This window comes from Podarcis muralis, unplaced genomic scaffold (assembly GCF_964188315.1).
Source record: "Podarcis muralis unplaced genomic scaffold, rPodMur119.hap1.1 HAP1_SCAFFOLD_167, whole genome shotgun sequence".
In the NCBI taxonomy this organism is placed as follows: Eukaryota; Metazoa; Chordata; class Lepidosauria; order Squamata; family Lacertidae; genus Podarcis; species Podarcis muralis.
In genome coordinates this window covers 933-13,814 of record NW_027554790.1, presented here as the reverse complement: position 1 = coordinate 13,814, position 12,882 = coordinate 933, and the positions used below count along the sequence as shown (strand labels likewise).

The window sequence follows — 12,882 nt, the reverse complement described above, 5'->3', positions numbered from 1 at the left end:
GGGTCTGCTCTGGAGGAATTTTTCAAGGAAAAGGGAATACGTCACCAGGTGGCGGGTGCAAAGTCTTCTCAAGGGAGAAGGGAGGCTGTGGCAAAACCCGGTGATGGGGACCAAGTCCAGGGTCAGGGTTCAGGGCAGGTTTGGGCATCTCCAAGGGTTGTGAAAGGAGTGTCCAGGTGTGAGGCTTCATCTCCGGTAATGGAGAAAGCTCACAAACAGGGTGTCGAGTCAGAGGGGGAAAAGTCTGACGGAATAGACACAACTGCTGGCCCTAATGGGTCAGTAGGGTATCAGGTCACAGGTGCGTGGAAAAGTGTCGCACAGTGTGATTCTGGGAATGTTGAAGGGGTTCAACAGGTGCCTGGGAAAGATGCCGGGAAGTGGCACAAGGCAAAGGGCAAGGTGTTGAACTCAGAGGGTCTTGTCAGAATTTTCGGCATAGAGGGGGTGTCAGGTTTGGAACTTAACTGGTTAAGAAGTTCCCATGATGCCTCAACATTCAGACGTCAGCTGGGAAGCTGGGAGGAGCTGGGAGGAGTTTCTGTCTGTTCCCCTCTGGTCTTTGAGGGGGAAAGACGTAGCCTGTAATGGCGGAAAGGAGCCCAGGAGATCCCTGGGGGAATGTCGGAATAAAGAGCTGAAATGGACAAACCTGGACTCTGTGTGTGTTTGTCTGGAAGCTAAGTGAAGGACGTGACAGTTTATCACCGCTGTGTTTATCTCTGCTGAGGTGTGACTGGAACTACCGGACGACGGAGCTGAGTGGCGCAGCTGAGGGAAGCGCGCCGGACCGGGCTGCCATAAAAGCTAATTGAGGACCAATAAATCAATTAGCTGGGGTCCCAATATATCTATTTTGCCACACAAAAGTAGAATTCAGAAGGTTAAGTTATCTTGTCTCTCACCATTGTTCTGAAGCTCAGGGTGGAGGGAGACAGGGAATTAAGCAGTGAACTTGCCTGATATAACAAATTATCAGATGACAGCAGTTCCCAGTGTTGTACTCAAAAGTTTATATCAAAATCTGCTTGGGGCTGGCGCAGGGGTTGGATGGTGTTGGATGGTGTGCATAAGGCTGCAGATGGAGGGTGGAGTTGGTGGAAATCCTCTCCCCTGCCCCACACCAAATGAGCAACACAATCCAAGCCATTGACTATAGGAGGAAACAAGCACATTCATTCCTACAATTCCTTTCATTCATTTTACTAATGTGAAAAGGCTGGACATTAGAAACATGTATGATGTATAAGTGATTAGCTAATTGCATGCAAACCGAAATAGGGAAATAGGCTGTGGCAAGCCTGTAAGCTTTCACTTCCTGTGGGGGGAAAGTCCCCAAAACTCACATACCTCACAACGATCTGTTCAGTGTCTCTCAGGCAGCGATCAGAATGGGCAACTGGATAGAAAATGAGGGACTTTCCATATTTGTCATTGTAAGTACAATAATAATTTTTAATAAGACTATTTTTCTTTCTTTCAGTGATTGCCATTGGCTTATTTTCATGCAGACCTCTTCATCAATAAAAGGTGTTTTTTTTAAATATATATAAAAAATTAAAACAAAGGCATTGGGTAGTATCCAACTACATTCCACTCTGAAATTAATGTACCTCAGTGGATCTATTCTGTGTGTGACCAGCATTAGATACACATCCTTAATGTGATGGAAAGCAAGCATTCAGAATGAGGAGATTCATCAAAAGGCTTCATAAGAATGTTTGGTCTGTGAAAAAACAACAACACTGAACTGAAATGTAAGAAAATATTGTAGCTTTTAAAAATATTTAGTCAGTTTAGCTTGATCGAAGGCAATCAATAAATAACAAAATATTCAATTGGAAGGGGCGGTAAACTATGTTAGGCATGGAAACCACAGCTTACAGAAGTCTTACAGAAGTTTTCCACCTTTCTGACGATGTTCTTGATACTACCTTCCAACCAAAAATCCATTAATGCGATTAATTCAGCCATGGGTAATAGAAGGGGCTCAAAGTCTCAGAAAATAGAATTATGTACGAACTTTTAGAATCTGTGTTGTACACGGATGAGTAGCTTTAAATACAATTTTTGTGTTATTGTACAGTATTTTCTTTATGCATTTGGTTTTAAATATATGTAACCTTTGTGTATGTTTTGGAACTGAACATCACTTTAATAAAAAATTTCTTACAAAGGTGATAAATAAATGGGGGGGGGCTACATTGCACATGAAATATATACTATCCCTAATTTGTAATTTACCACTTACATTTTAAAAAATGTTATTAAATAATAATCTCATTGTTTAATATGCACAGTGATCACATGGAACTGATAATTATCAGACTGTTTAGATTATTCAAGTTGAACAAGAATTGATGTCAAAATTCCTGAGATGTTCAAACTAGTTTTGACAAATCTTTGAAAAGTTGTGCTCGTCTCATGTTAAAAACTAGTATGATTTATGACTGGAGAAAGGGGTACTTACTAGAACATGGAAGATTTCCTCATAACCATGGGTGTTTCAGGGCTAGTTCCACATTTGACAAGCCTTCTGTAAAGTTTTCTCTGGAGAAAGAAATTTCTGCATCAATGGGCTTCCTAGGGTGGCAGCGGGGTGGCCTTCCATGCCAGGAAAGTTGGCACCAGCATTTAACAACACCCTTCATGTGGCGATGCTGTGTCAGGGGGCATTGTTGAAAATGAAAATGGCTACCCCCCGTCCCAGCTCCTAGGGCAGTTGTCAGTGCAGTTGAGGTCCTAGCTGATTCCCAAGGGTATTGTGAGCATTTCCCTTTGCCAAATAATTTTAGGAAATTAATTTGATCCAGTTCTGATCATTTGTTCTGTATTTTATGTTGTTTCAGTTATTTTATTGTACGTTCCCATGATTTCTTTTTTAAATGAGTGGGTGGTTTATAAATAATAATATAATAATAAACACTCTGTTCCCTAGGAAGAACAGACTCAAAAGTGTTCCAGTTTAAGTGTTCCAGTTTAAACTCTTGATTTCTCAGCAAGTGAAAATAAATTAAGATCATACCTTTTTCCCCCTTCAGATTGTGTGGCTGGCTATAAACATCTTCCTCTTCTGGTGGTACTACTTGGTATATGACCTTGGAAGGGAATACATCTATACAAGAGAACTTCTTGGGGTAAGTACTAGATGCTTATTTACTTAGGTCCAGTCGCAGATGACTCTGGGGTTGTGGCGCTCATCTCGCTTTACTGGCCGAGGGAGCCGGTGTACAGCTTCCGGGTCATGTGGCCAGCATGACTAAGCCACTTCTGGCGAACCAGAGCAGCACATGGAAACGCTGTGTATTTGCTATACACTGATGTATATTTACTGTACCTCTGTCAAAAGAATGTTAATTTATGCTGCATCTCAGGCCTCCTTAACTGGGTGTAAGTAAGCCCCATTGAATTCAATAGGACCTACTGCTGGGTTAGACACAGACCCCATCTGCACTAGACATATGAAGCAGTATCATACTTTTTAAAATAGTAATGGCTACCCCACCCCAACTGTAGTTGGTTTCCAGGCAACTCTGAGAATGCATGAGAAATGTGAGGAAAAATTGATTGACATGACATCATATAACCTCCCTGTAAACAAGTTGGGATAAATGACCAATAAACAGGTAATCCTAGAGCAATCATGGTTTCAACTTGACTATTCAAAAATACAGCAGTCCGGTATGTTCCCACCCATTCACTTTTAAGCAATCATAGAAGTTCCAGTATGGCCACTTCCCTTCCTTGCTTCCATTTCCCATTTTCTTCTCTCACTTCTTGTCAGAATCAACTACCAACTCAGCTGTGACTCTCAAAAAGATGTTTGTTATTTGGAAATGACTGTGGTGATTTGGCAAGGCCTCCAGACATCAGTTGTAGGAACATTATGCAAAGGTTCACCTTCATGATTCTTCTAAGATCAAATTAGATGTTGTTGGTCTAGGCAACTCTTATCAGACTCAGCTAGCATGGCCAGTGGTCAAGGATTATAGGAGCTGTAGTCTCACAATAACTGGAGGGCCACAGGTTCCCCATCCTTGGTGTGGAGACTGTATTTTTCAATTTTATCATCTTCCAAAACAGTTTTCAATTAAAAACTAAACAAACAGAAATATCACACTTAGCATATGAAAATATTTCCTGTCCAAGTATCTGTGCTATTACAGGTTTAAGTTCCCCAGTGGGACAAAAATAAACCAAACAGAGAGAATAAAATTCCTTCACACGTACTCACTCATTCCAAGCTCACAACACAAGTTATATTTTTAACAGGGGGGGGGGGCAGGGTTGACCCCACTGGTAAGCAGAGTGAAGTAGCTTATTTGGGGCAATATGAAAGGGAAGCAAATTATTAATTATTTTATTATTACAGTGGTACCTCGGGTTACATACGCTTCAGGTTAGAGACTCCTCTAACCCAGAAATAGTACCTTGGGTTAAGAGCTTTGCTTTAGGATGAGAACAGAAATTGTGCGGCAGCAGCGGGAGGCCCCATTAGCTAAAGTGGTACCTCAGGTTAAGAACAGTTTCAGGTTAAGAATGGACCTCCAGAATAAATTAAGTTCTTAACCCGTGGTACCACTGTATTATGTATTCACTCACAGTGAGAGTAACTTTTGGAATTTTATGCCTCAAGTGCCAAAAGTAACTTGGCCTGCCTTGGGTACTGTATACCTTGACTTGGGGCCTGGGTGTCAGGAGGGGCATTTCTGCCTCAGGCAGCAAAATGTATTGGACTACCTCGATGGGGTGAACTTCAAGGTACATCAAAATGGAGTGCAAAGAAGAGAAGGGATTTTGGGGGGTGCCTGGTAAGATCCCCCCCTTCTGCTTAAGCATGTGCTTTTAGTTATTTCCCTTCCCATCTCAAAAGAAAGGTAACTTTTCTTTTGAGGTGAATACTGTAAGGAAATGTTTCATTCTGGGCTCACTTAAAATGAATTCACCCCACCAGTTGAGGTGGCAATTTACCAGGTAATATTCTTGCCTCCATTAGAGGTATGGAATTCACCTGTGGTAGCCAGTTGACTAGACGTGTTATCTTCTGCTAAATCTGATCATGTAAATTAGCTTTCTATGAACCATTTTGCAATAGACGATCTGTCCTTCCATTTAGTCCAATTCTCGTTTTCTTCACATTCATATATACTGGTCTGGCATCCTTAAGGTTGGTGCACCTGGAACATAAAGGTTCAGATTAGTTTTCTACCTCTCTTCCAATTCATTCTTCAGATAATGCTGCTTAGTTAATCTGAATCCTGTTGTCTTACATTTTAGCCTTTCCTGGCCCTGGCCCGGGCACCTGCAGCATGCCTGAATTTCAACTGCATGCTGATCCTGCTTCCTGTCTGTCGAAATCTGCTTTCCTTCCTCAGAGGCTCCAGTGCGGTAAGATGGAGAAGTATTTTCCATTGCTAGTGATAGTAAGCAACCTACAAAATTGTGCTTGTTCAGTGCAACTTTTGTTACAATGAATGAAGTATCTGTGAACATATTCACCTGATCTGTTTCTGTGATGAAAGTATGAGAACATTCAGTGTTGATTCATATTTCTTTCTGTCCTTTTGACACAAAAGGCAGGAGAGCTTTCAAAATATGTTTGTTCCCTGTCAAGAAAAACTCCAGATATTACTGCTTTTAGACAGCTGGCTTCACACACTGACAGCCAGCCAGGACAGAACGGGGGCAGGGGGGCTACAATTGTTGAAATGGGACCTACATTTCCCATTGCCCTGGGCCTATTACGAGCTGTGCATTGCCCTGCCGCCAGCATGCACACAAAGGGAAGCTGCAATCACACTTTGCTGGCAAGTGCACCAGCATGTTAAACATTAGCAGAAGGGAAAGGTGGGGTGGTGGCCCAATCTTCACCTGACCTTCAGTAGATTGCATCACTCAACCTTACTGAGAAGCAGAGAGGGAGTGGTGAAGAAGCAATGAGGTTGGTGCAGTGCAAATCAGAGGTCAGATGAGCCCCGCTGCCCCAGTGTGCCATCCACTACTGATAATAAACTTTTGAATTCACAAGTTATGTTTTTGGATGCAAAGGTTTTTTAAAAAAAACAAACAAACACAAGAACAACCCAACAACTTATATTCATACCTTTAAATGTTAGTCTGTGAGAATTCTCTGTCACATTATTTTGGAATGCCAAGGGTGACCTTAAAGTCAGAAATATGAAACAGGTAAGGAAAATACATTGGACTGTTTTGATTACAGTGCTTTCCAGAAGAGTGGTGTGCTTTGATGGATTCTTCTCTTAGGCAAAAGGAATTCTCTGCCTGATAATTAGGCAACATTTGCCTGTAACTTGCGCTGTAATGTAATAAGCACCCAGCATCTCATGGGAGTCCAGCCACTGTGGTTCTTATAGGAAATAGTATTCCTGCCTCATCACTCTTTCTTCACTTTATTCCCTTCCCCACAATTGTTTTGATTACTTTTGAGCTTGTTAAATCTATCATTAACCCAGGACTGACACACATAAATTAAGAAGTCATATATAAGAAAGCAAACATGCTCAGTTCATCAACAATGATGTCTTCATTACAAAAACAAATAGATCAGCAAGACCATGCTAGTTGTATCAGCTACTGGTAATGCAAGCTCCACTGCCCCCATAAGTGGGCTTCCTCATTCACTTAAGTGGTGATATCAGCTCTGCATACAGAGGAACACACTTAGCAAATTTAGGAAAGAAATTACTGGATTGGATCAAATATGTCCATTCTTTATAAGATAGCGTAGCAAAGAAAGAGATAGTCATGCACTGTGTGTGCTTTTTTTGTTTTGTTTTAAGCCTTCATCTTCCCCGCGTCATCTTGAATTAAAAAAGACACAGTATGCATTTAACTTAGCAGAGTTACATGGAATAAGATTCTTCTTAGTTTTAGCAAAGCAGCTTCTAATACTATTGACCATAACAGCCGTATTACTCAATATCTGTCCAAGCTAAATCAGGGAACAAGGAACTTCCTTTACTGGCAGAACTATGGGGGAAATAGCTCTTTTTCCAATCTTGGGGATTAATTTCACTTCTACTTTCACAAGTAACTTCTAAATTTTCCAATAAGATTTTCTTTACTGAATGAGACAGAAGCAGAAAAAATGGCTACATTAACACCAAATATCCACCCTCTCAGTTTCTCATTTGTTGCTCAGTCCTTACAATGCATGGGTTGACAAATTGTGGCCATTCATTCAGCACCCTGTCTGTTTGTTTACTAGATTTTGATACCACCCTTCAACAAAAGGTTCTAGGCTGGTTTACATGCAAAACCATAAAATACAGTTCAGACAGTAAAGCAAAAAGGAATCAGCTGATATATAAAATCACAGAATCATAGAGTTGGAAGGGACCCAAGGATCATCTAGTCCAACCCCCTGCAATGCAGGAATCTCAACTAAAGCATCCATGACAGATGTCTATCCAACCTCTTTTTAAAAACCTCCAAGGAAAGAGAGTTCACCACCTCTTGTGGGAGTCTGTTCCACTGCCGAAGAGCTCTTAACATCGAAAAGTTTTTCCGAATGTTTAGTCGGAATCTGCTTTCTTGTAACTTGAAGCCATTGATTCGAATCCTACCCTCCAGAGCAGGAGAAAACAAGCATGCTCCCTATTCCATGTGATAGCCCTTAAAATATTTGAAGATGGGTGTCATATCTCCTCTCAGTCTCCTGATATATGCAAAGTTAATGGTAGTTAAAACTGTTATCAGAACCTGCGAGGATCGAAATGTATTTGCCTGGCACTGTGAAGAGAAGAGAGGTACCTAGGGAGACTCTGTAGAGAGACAGTTCTATCTTGGCCACAACTGAGATAGTTCATTCCTCAGCTGCCACCAGCCTCAGACCGGGAGGCAAGGAGCCCTGGAGGATGGTCTTTGTCCATCAGCAGGTTCATATGGGAGAAGGCACTCCTTTAATGTAAGCATGCACTTTAAAACAATTATCAGCTATGACTGAAATATCTGTTATGTTTCCCAGCAAGGGATGATTCTGCGTTGTGATGAAAATCCCCATTGGAGCTCATTAGGAAAAAATATAATCTAATTCAAGACTGAATAATAGTGTATGAATATAGGCTTTCATTTTCTTACTTCAGTATTTGATTTTACAAAGCATCTTCTTTTAATTAAGATATAACGTCGCTGGTATGCATTGGTTACTTCACTCCCCCTGCCCTGCCAAGGTGGCAGAATAATTTATTCTGAAAAGGTGGGAATGTACTGCTTCTTCACTGTTTTTATAGTAAAATTTTGAGTCAGAGGACATGGGAACACCTGCTGGCTTCTCTGGCTTGGTGAATGCAGTTTTTTCTGAACCCCCAGCTTGGAATCTAGAATAAGCAAGCATACTCTCTTGCAACAACTTCATCTCCATATTACATTGTTAACATACCAAGCTGCTTTTTAGCCACTTTGTTGTTGTTATTATTCTAGCAAGAAATAGCTTTGTTTATCAAATTGTATGTTCACACTTCTTTCACCAACGGGATCTCTGCTGAAACTTGGTAGTATGCAAATAAATGTATGTAATCAGTTAAAGGCAGGTAAACAAATGGTTTGTAGCCTTTCCCCCCCCAACAAACATCTCATCAGAATTTTCCAGGCTTAGGTTAATCTCTTCACACTTCCTCCTTTAAATCGCTAGTGCTGCTCAGTACGTGTCAGAAGACAGTTGGACAGGAACCTCACATTTCACAAGCTGGTGGCCTGGGCGATTGCACTCCATACCAGTAAGTGTTCTGAAACTCTGCATTAGGAAGAAGCATTGTAGGTTTTAGTGACTCCTATGAGTGTAGCATTTTGCATGAAGAGTTCAGAAAGTGAAGGGTCAGAAGGTGAAGGAAGGTGTCAGTGGAGTTGTTTCTAGAAAATATTGGAGCTGGGAAGAAAGTAAATAATAAGGACATTTATTTATTAAGTGCTGCAAGTCACCAGAGCTTGATTTAAACCATTAAAAACATAGGAATCCAGACCCTCCATAGCTATTTCCATCACATTTAGAAATACAAAATGAAGGGGGGAGGGAGAGGGTGGGGACCCAGATACATGCCCACTAGGCCGTACTCTCACACTTACAGTTCAGCGGGTTCAGTGCTTTAGCACTAAACTGGTAAAATCAGGAGGTTTCCCCTACCTTTGTCATGTCATATTCCCTGCACAGTACGTAAGTGCACTTGTTGACTCTGAAAGTTCTTATTCTTACTTCCTTTCACTTCTGCCTAAGACAGACACCTGAAAGTCCCACTGAATATTATTAAGTGCTGAGGTCTAATTAAAGCTGTATTGCTGACAGCTGTGGTGGGCAGCAGATGTTGGGGGGGGTAGAGCAGAAACAGTTTAAGAACCAATGGCTGTAATCATATGTCTGTTTGTTTTCATAACTTCTCCCTGTTAAATTCCACATGATGGACCATCACATGATGTAAAAGCCACTTATGGAACTATTTTGAAAGATAGGGCAAGTTTAGTGCTCATTTCTGTGCTACCTCCTTCCAGGAAAAAAATCTTGTTTGTAAATAGTATGGAAATAGGTGCTAAACTTGCTGGAAGTGACTTTATGGTTGTGCAAAAACTTAATATAATGTGGAAATGCACAGTTAGGGAAACATTGTGAAAATGGAAAAGCCATATGAATGCAACCTAAGAATACCAAGGTTTGTCACTTGTACTTTTTCCAAATCTATGTTTCTGAGTGAGATGGGAGCAGAACTAAGGACTAAGTTAACACCAAATATTCTCATTCTGCCCAAATGGTCTTTGGGCTGTCCCTCAATCCTTACAGCACAGGGTTTAACTAATTAATCTGTTGAAGGGCCACAGTCAGCATCGCCAGCAGTCAGGGATGGAGGAATTAAATTGCAAACTCATGGAGCACATCTACTTTGTGGACAAGATAAAAGGCTGCACATTTTCTACCTGCAGTAACTGATAAGAGGAGAAAATTCTTAAAAGAGAATGCTGTGCCTTGTCAGAATTTTGAGGGTTTTTTATGCTTCCATTCATTTAAGTTTTGTATAAGTTTATTCAGATTTGCATGAATTCATTTCATCTCCTCCCATTTTACTTTTAAAAATTCATTTAAAATAGGAACAATCTTTCGTTTTGAAAGGGGCATGTCATAACATCTGTCAGGAAAAATAGGTATTTGACATTTGCTGTCTTGTGGTTTATTTAGATCTGATTAAACTTCTGTTGATGTCACCTTGTGTTTGTTTCATATTGCTATAAATTTATGTTTTGTGATTGTCTGGTGGCCAGATACAAACAAATGAATCTGAATTGTAGCCCATGACATCTGGAGAGCAGCACTTTGGCTACCCCTGTACTACATTATTCTCACACTTTTTGTATATGTTTTTATGTTTTTATTTTTAAGCAATCCATACAATTGCACATTTATTTAATGTTGAACGGTTGGTGGATGCTCGCACTGAAGAGCAAAGAACCCTTAAGACTGCGCTGTCTGATTTGGGGGATATTCCTGGAGACTCTTACCTGAATTTTGCACGATCTAAAGTTCCGGTAAGCAATCATATTTCTAGAGAAACAATTAATTGGTGGTGGTTGCAGAGAGATAACTTTATTTCCTTCTGCAACTACTGCTGTTCTGTTATAATGCTGTTTGCATCAAAACAGACTTGGTCACCCTGATTGATGACCATCAGGGGAATGTGACCCTGTTAGTTCTCCTTGACCTCTTAGCAGCTTTTGATAATGATGACCATGATGTTCTTCTGGAACGACTCAAGGAATGGGAGTTGGGTGTACTTTATTACACTGGTTCTGCAGGGTTGCTACCAGAAAGTAGTACTAGGAGACCATTGATCAGCACCATGGCTTGGGGACTGTGGGGTCCCACAAGGTTTCATTCTGTCTCATCTGCTAATTACCATCTATAATATGAAATCTTTGGGAGCTGTCATCCAGGCATTTTGAGCAATGTCATCAGTATTTTGGTGGCACACTGCTGTATCTTTCCTTTCCACTGGAATCATAGAATTGTAGAGTTGGGAGGGATCCAGAGGATCTTCTAGTCCAACCCACTTGCAAGGCAGGAATCTCAATTAAAGCATCCTTGACAGATGGCCATCCAGCCTCTGCTTTGAAACCTTCAAGAAAGGAGAGTCCACCACCGCTTGTGGGAGTCTGTTCCACTATCAAACAGCTCTTACAGTCAGAATTTCTTTCTGATGTTTAGTCAGAATCTCCTTTATTGTAACTTGAATCCACTGGGTTCTAGTCTCAGGCACAGGAGAAAAGAAGCTTGCTCCATCTTCCATGTGACAGCCCTTTTGATATTTGAAGATGGCTATCATATCTTCTCTCAGTCATGTCTTTACCAGGCTAAACATACCCAGCTCCTTCAACCACTCCTCATAAGGCTTGGTTTCCAGACCTCAGGAGAGTCTGTGAAGATGCTGGACAAGTGTCTGGAAACAGTGACATATGGGGGCAATAACCTGGAACTGAATCCTGATAAGATACAAGTGTTGTGGGCATATCTGGGAATTAGATGTCTGTTCTGCACCTCCCTGAAGGAACAGTTTGGAATCTGGGAGTAATCCTGAATTCTAACTTGTCACTTGTCAGTTTCAAGTGGCTTCAGTGGCTAGGGAGTGCTTATGCTAAGCTTAGGCTGGGTCTCCAGCTGCAGCTGTCCCCAGATAGCCTGGCCTCAGGTATCCATACTCTAGTAACCTACTTGCTTGGACTATGGTAATGCACGCCCCATGGGGCTGCCCTTGAAGACTGTATGGGGGCTACAGCTAGTGCCAAATGCAGCTGCTAGGTTGCCAATGCACTGGGGCCAATTCAATGTGTTAGCATATAAAGCCCTAAATAGCATGAGACCCAAGTAGCTAAGAGAGCACCTCCACTGATATCAGCCATCTTGGACCCTACAGTTAGAAGGTGGTGCCTTGTTGATGGTACTGCCGCCAAGGGCTCCCCACACGGCACTGACAAATGACAAGGACTTTTCAGTGGTGGCTCCCCATTTGTGGAATGCCCTCACTGGTGAAGTGCATCTGTCACCAACATTATTAACTTTCAGGAGGAATTTGAAAACGTTCCTGTTTGCCTAGGCATTCCTGAGATTACTGGATGAGAGAATGTTTTAAAGTGTACCCATTTTCAGATATCTTAACTGTAGCTTTTTAGAATACTTTTTATTTTAAAAGATTGTTATTATGTTTGCTGCTCTGCACTCCTTGGGGAGGAACAGCAGGAAATATATGTAATAAATAATCATAATCAATTGTTTTTCATGTAGAACTTTATTCCCTCCGCTGTCTTGAAGAAAGAGATGCTGCACAATTCAGTGGTGAAATATTTGCTAACGTTCCCATACTTTTCTGTTCACAGAGCCCTGTGGGCTGTCTCAATGTAGCATTCACAACCCTGGCTGGCCTCACTGGTGTTATCATTACACTGTGTCTAATATTAATTATCACATCATCTACTAAAACCATTCGAAGGTCATACTTTGAAGTATTTTGGTTCACCCATCATCTGTTCATTTTCTTTTTTGCTGGTCTCGTCATCCATGGAGTTGGGTAAGTATTTATTTATTTTGATACTCCACTAAATAACTAGATGGAGGTGGAGTCAGAGTACCTTTATTAGGACTAGCTAAAGATCACAGAACAATGAATTTGTTCTCAGGATTCAGTCAGAGAACTCTTCTTCCAGCTAAATGTTAACAACCAGACATAGGAGCCAACTCCTAGGGGCTAAGGTCCCTTCAGTCTCTCCTACAAAATATTTGAGGAGGGCACCCCCCAGCTGATGTGCATTGCCATTCAAATGGGGTGGTGTGCTGTGTCTTTTGATTGATTATGTAGGTGGGGTTTATTTGGGCCCCCCAATATTTTA

At 41.3% G+C, this 12,882-nt stretch overlaps 1 protein-coding gene across 1 annotated transcript; it reads left to right on the top strand.

Moving 5' to 3' along the window:
• Nucleotides 1-896: 896 nt before the first annotated feature.
• LOC144326571 (NADPH oxidase 2-like) lies at nt 897-12,563 on the top strand (the record flags this gene model as incomplete). The annotated part of the gene is made up of 6 exons (XM_077923060.1): nt 897-1,436; nt 3,042-3,137; nt 5,278-5,388; nt 8,654-8,738; nt 10,385-10,530; nt 12,373-12,563. Coding segments are annotated over exons 1-6 (674 nt in total), but the record flags the coding sequence as incomplete, so codon positions are not given.
• Nucleotides 12,564-12,882: the final 319 nt, after the last annotated feature.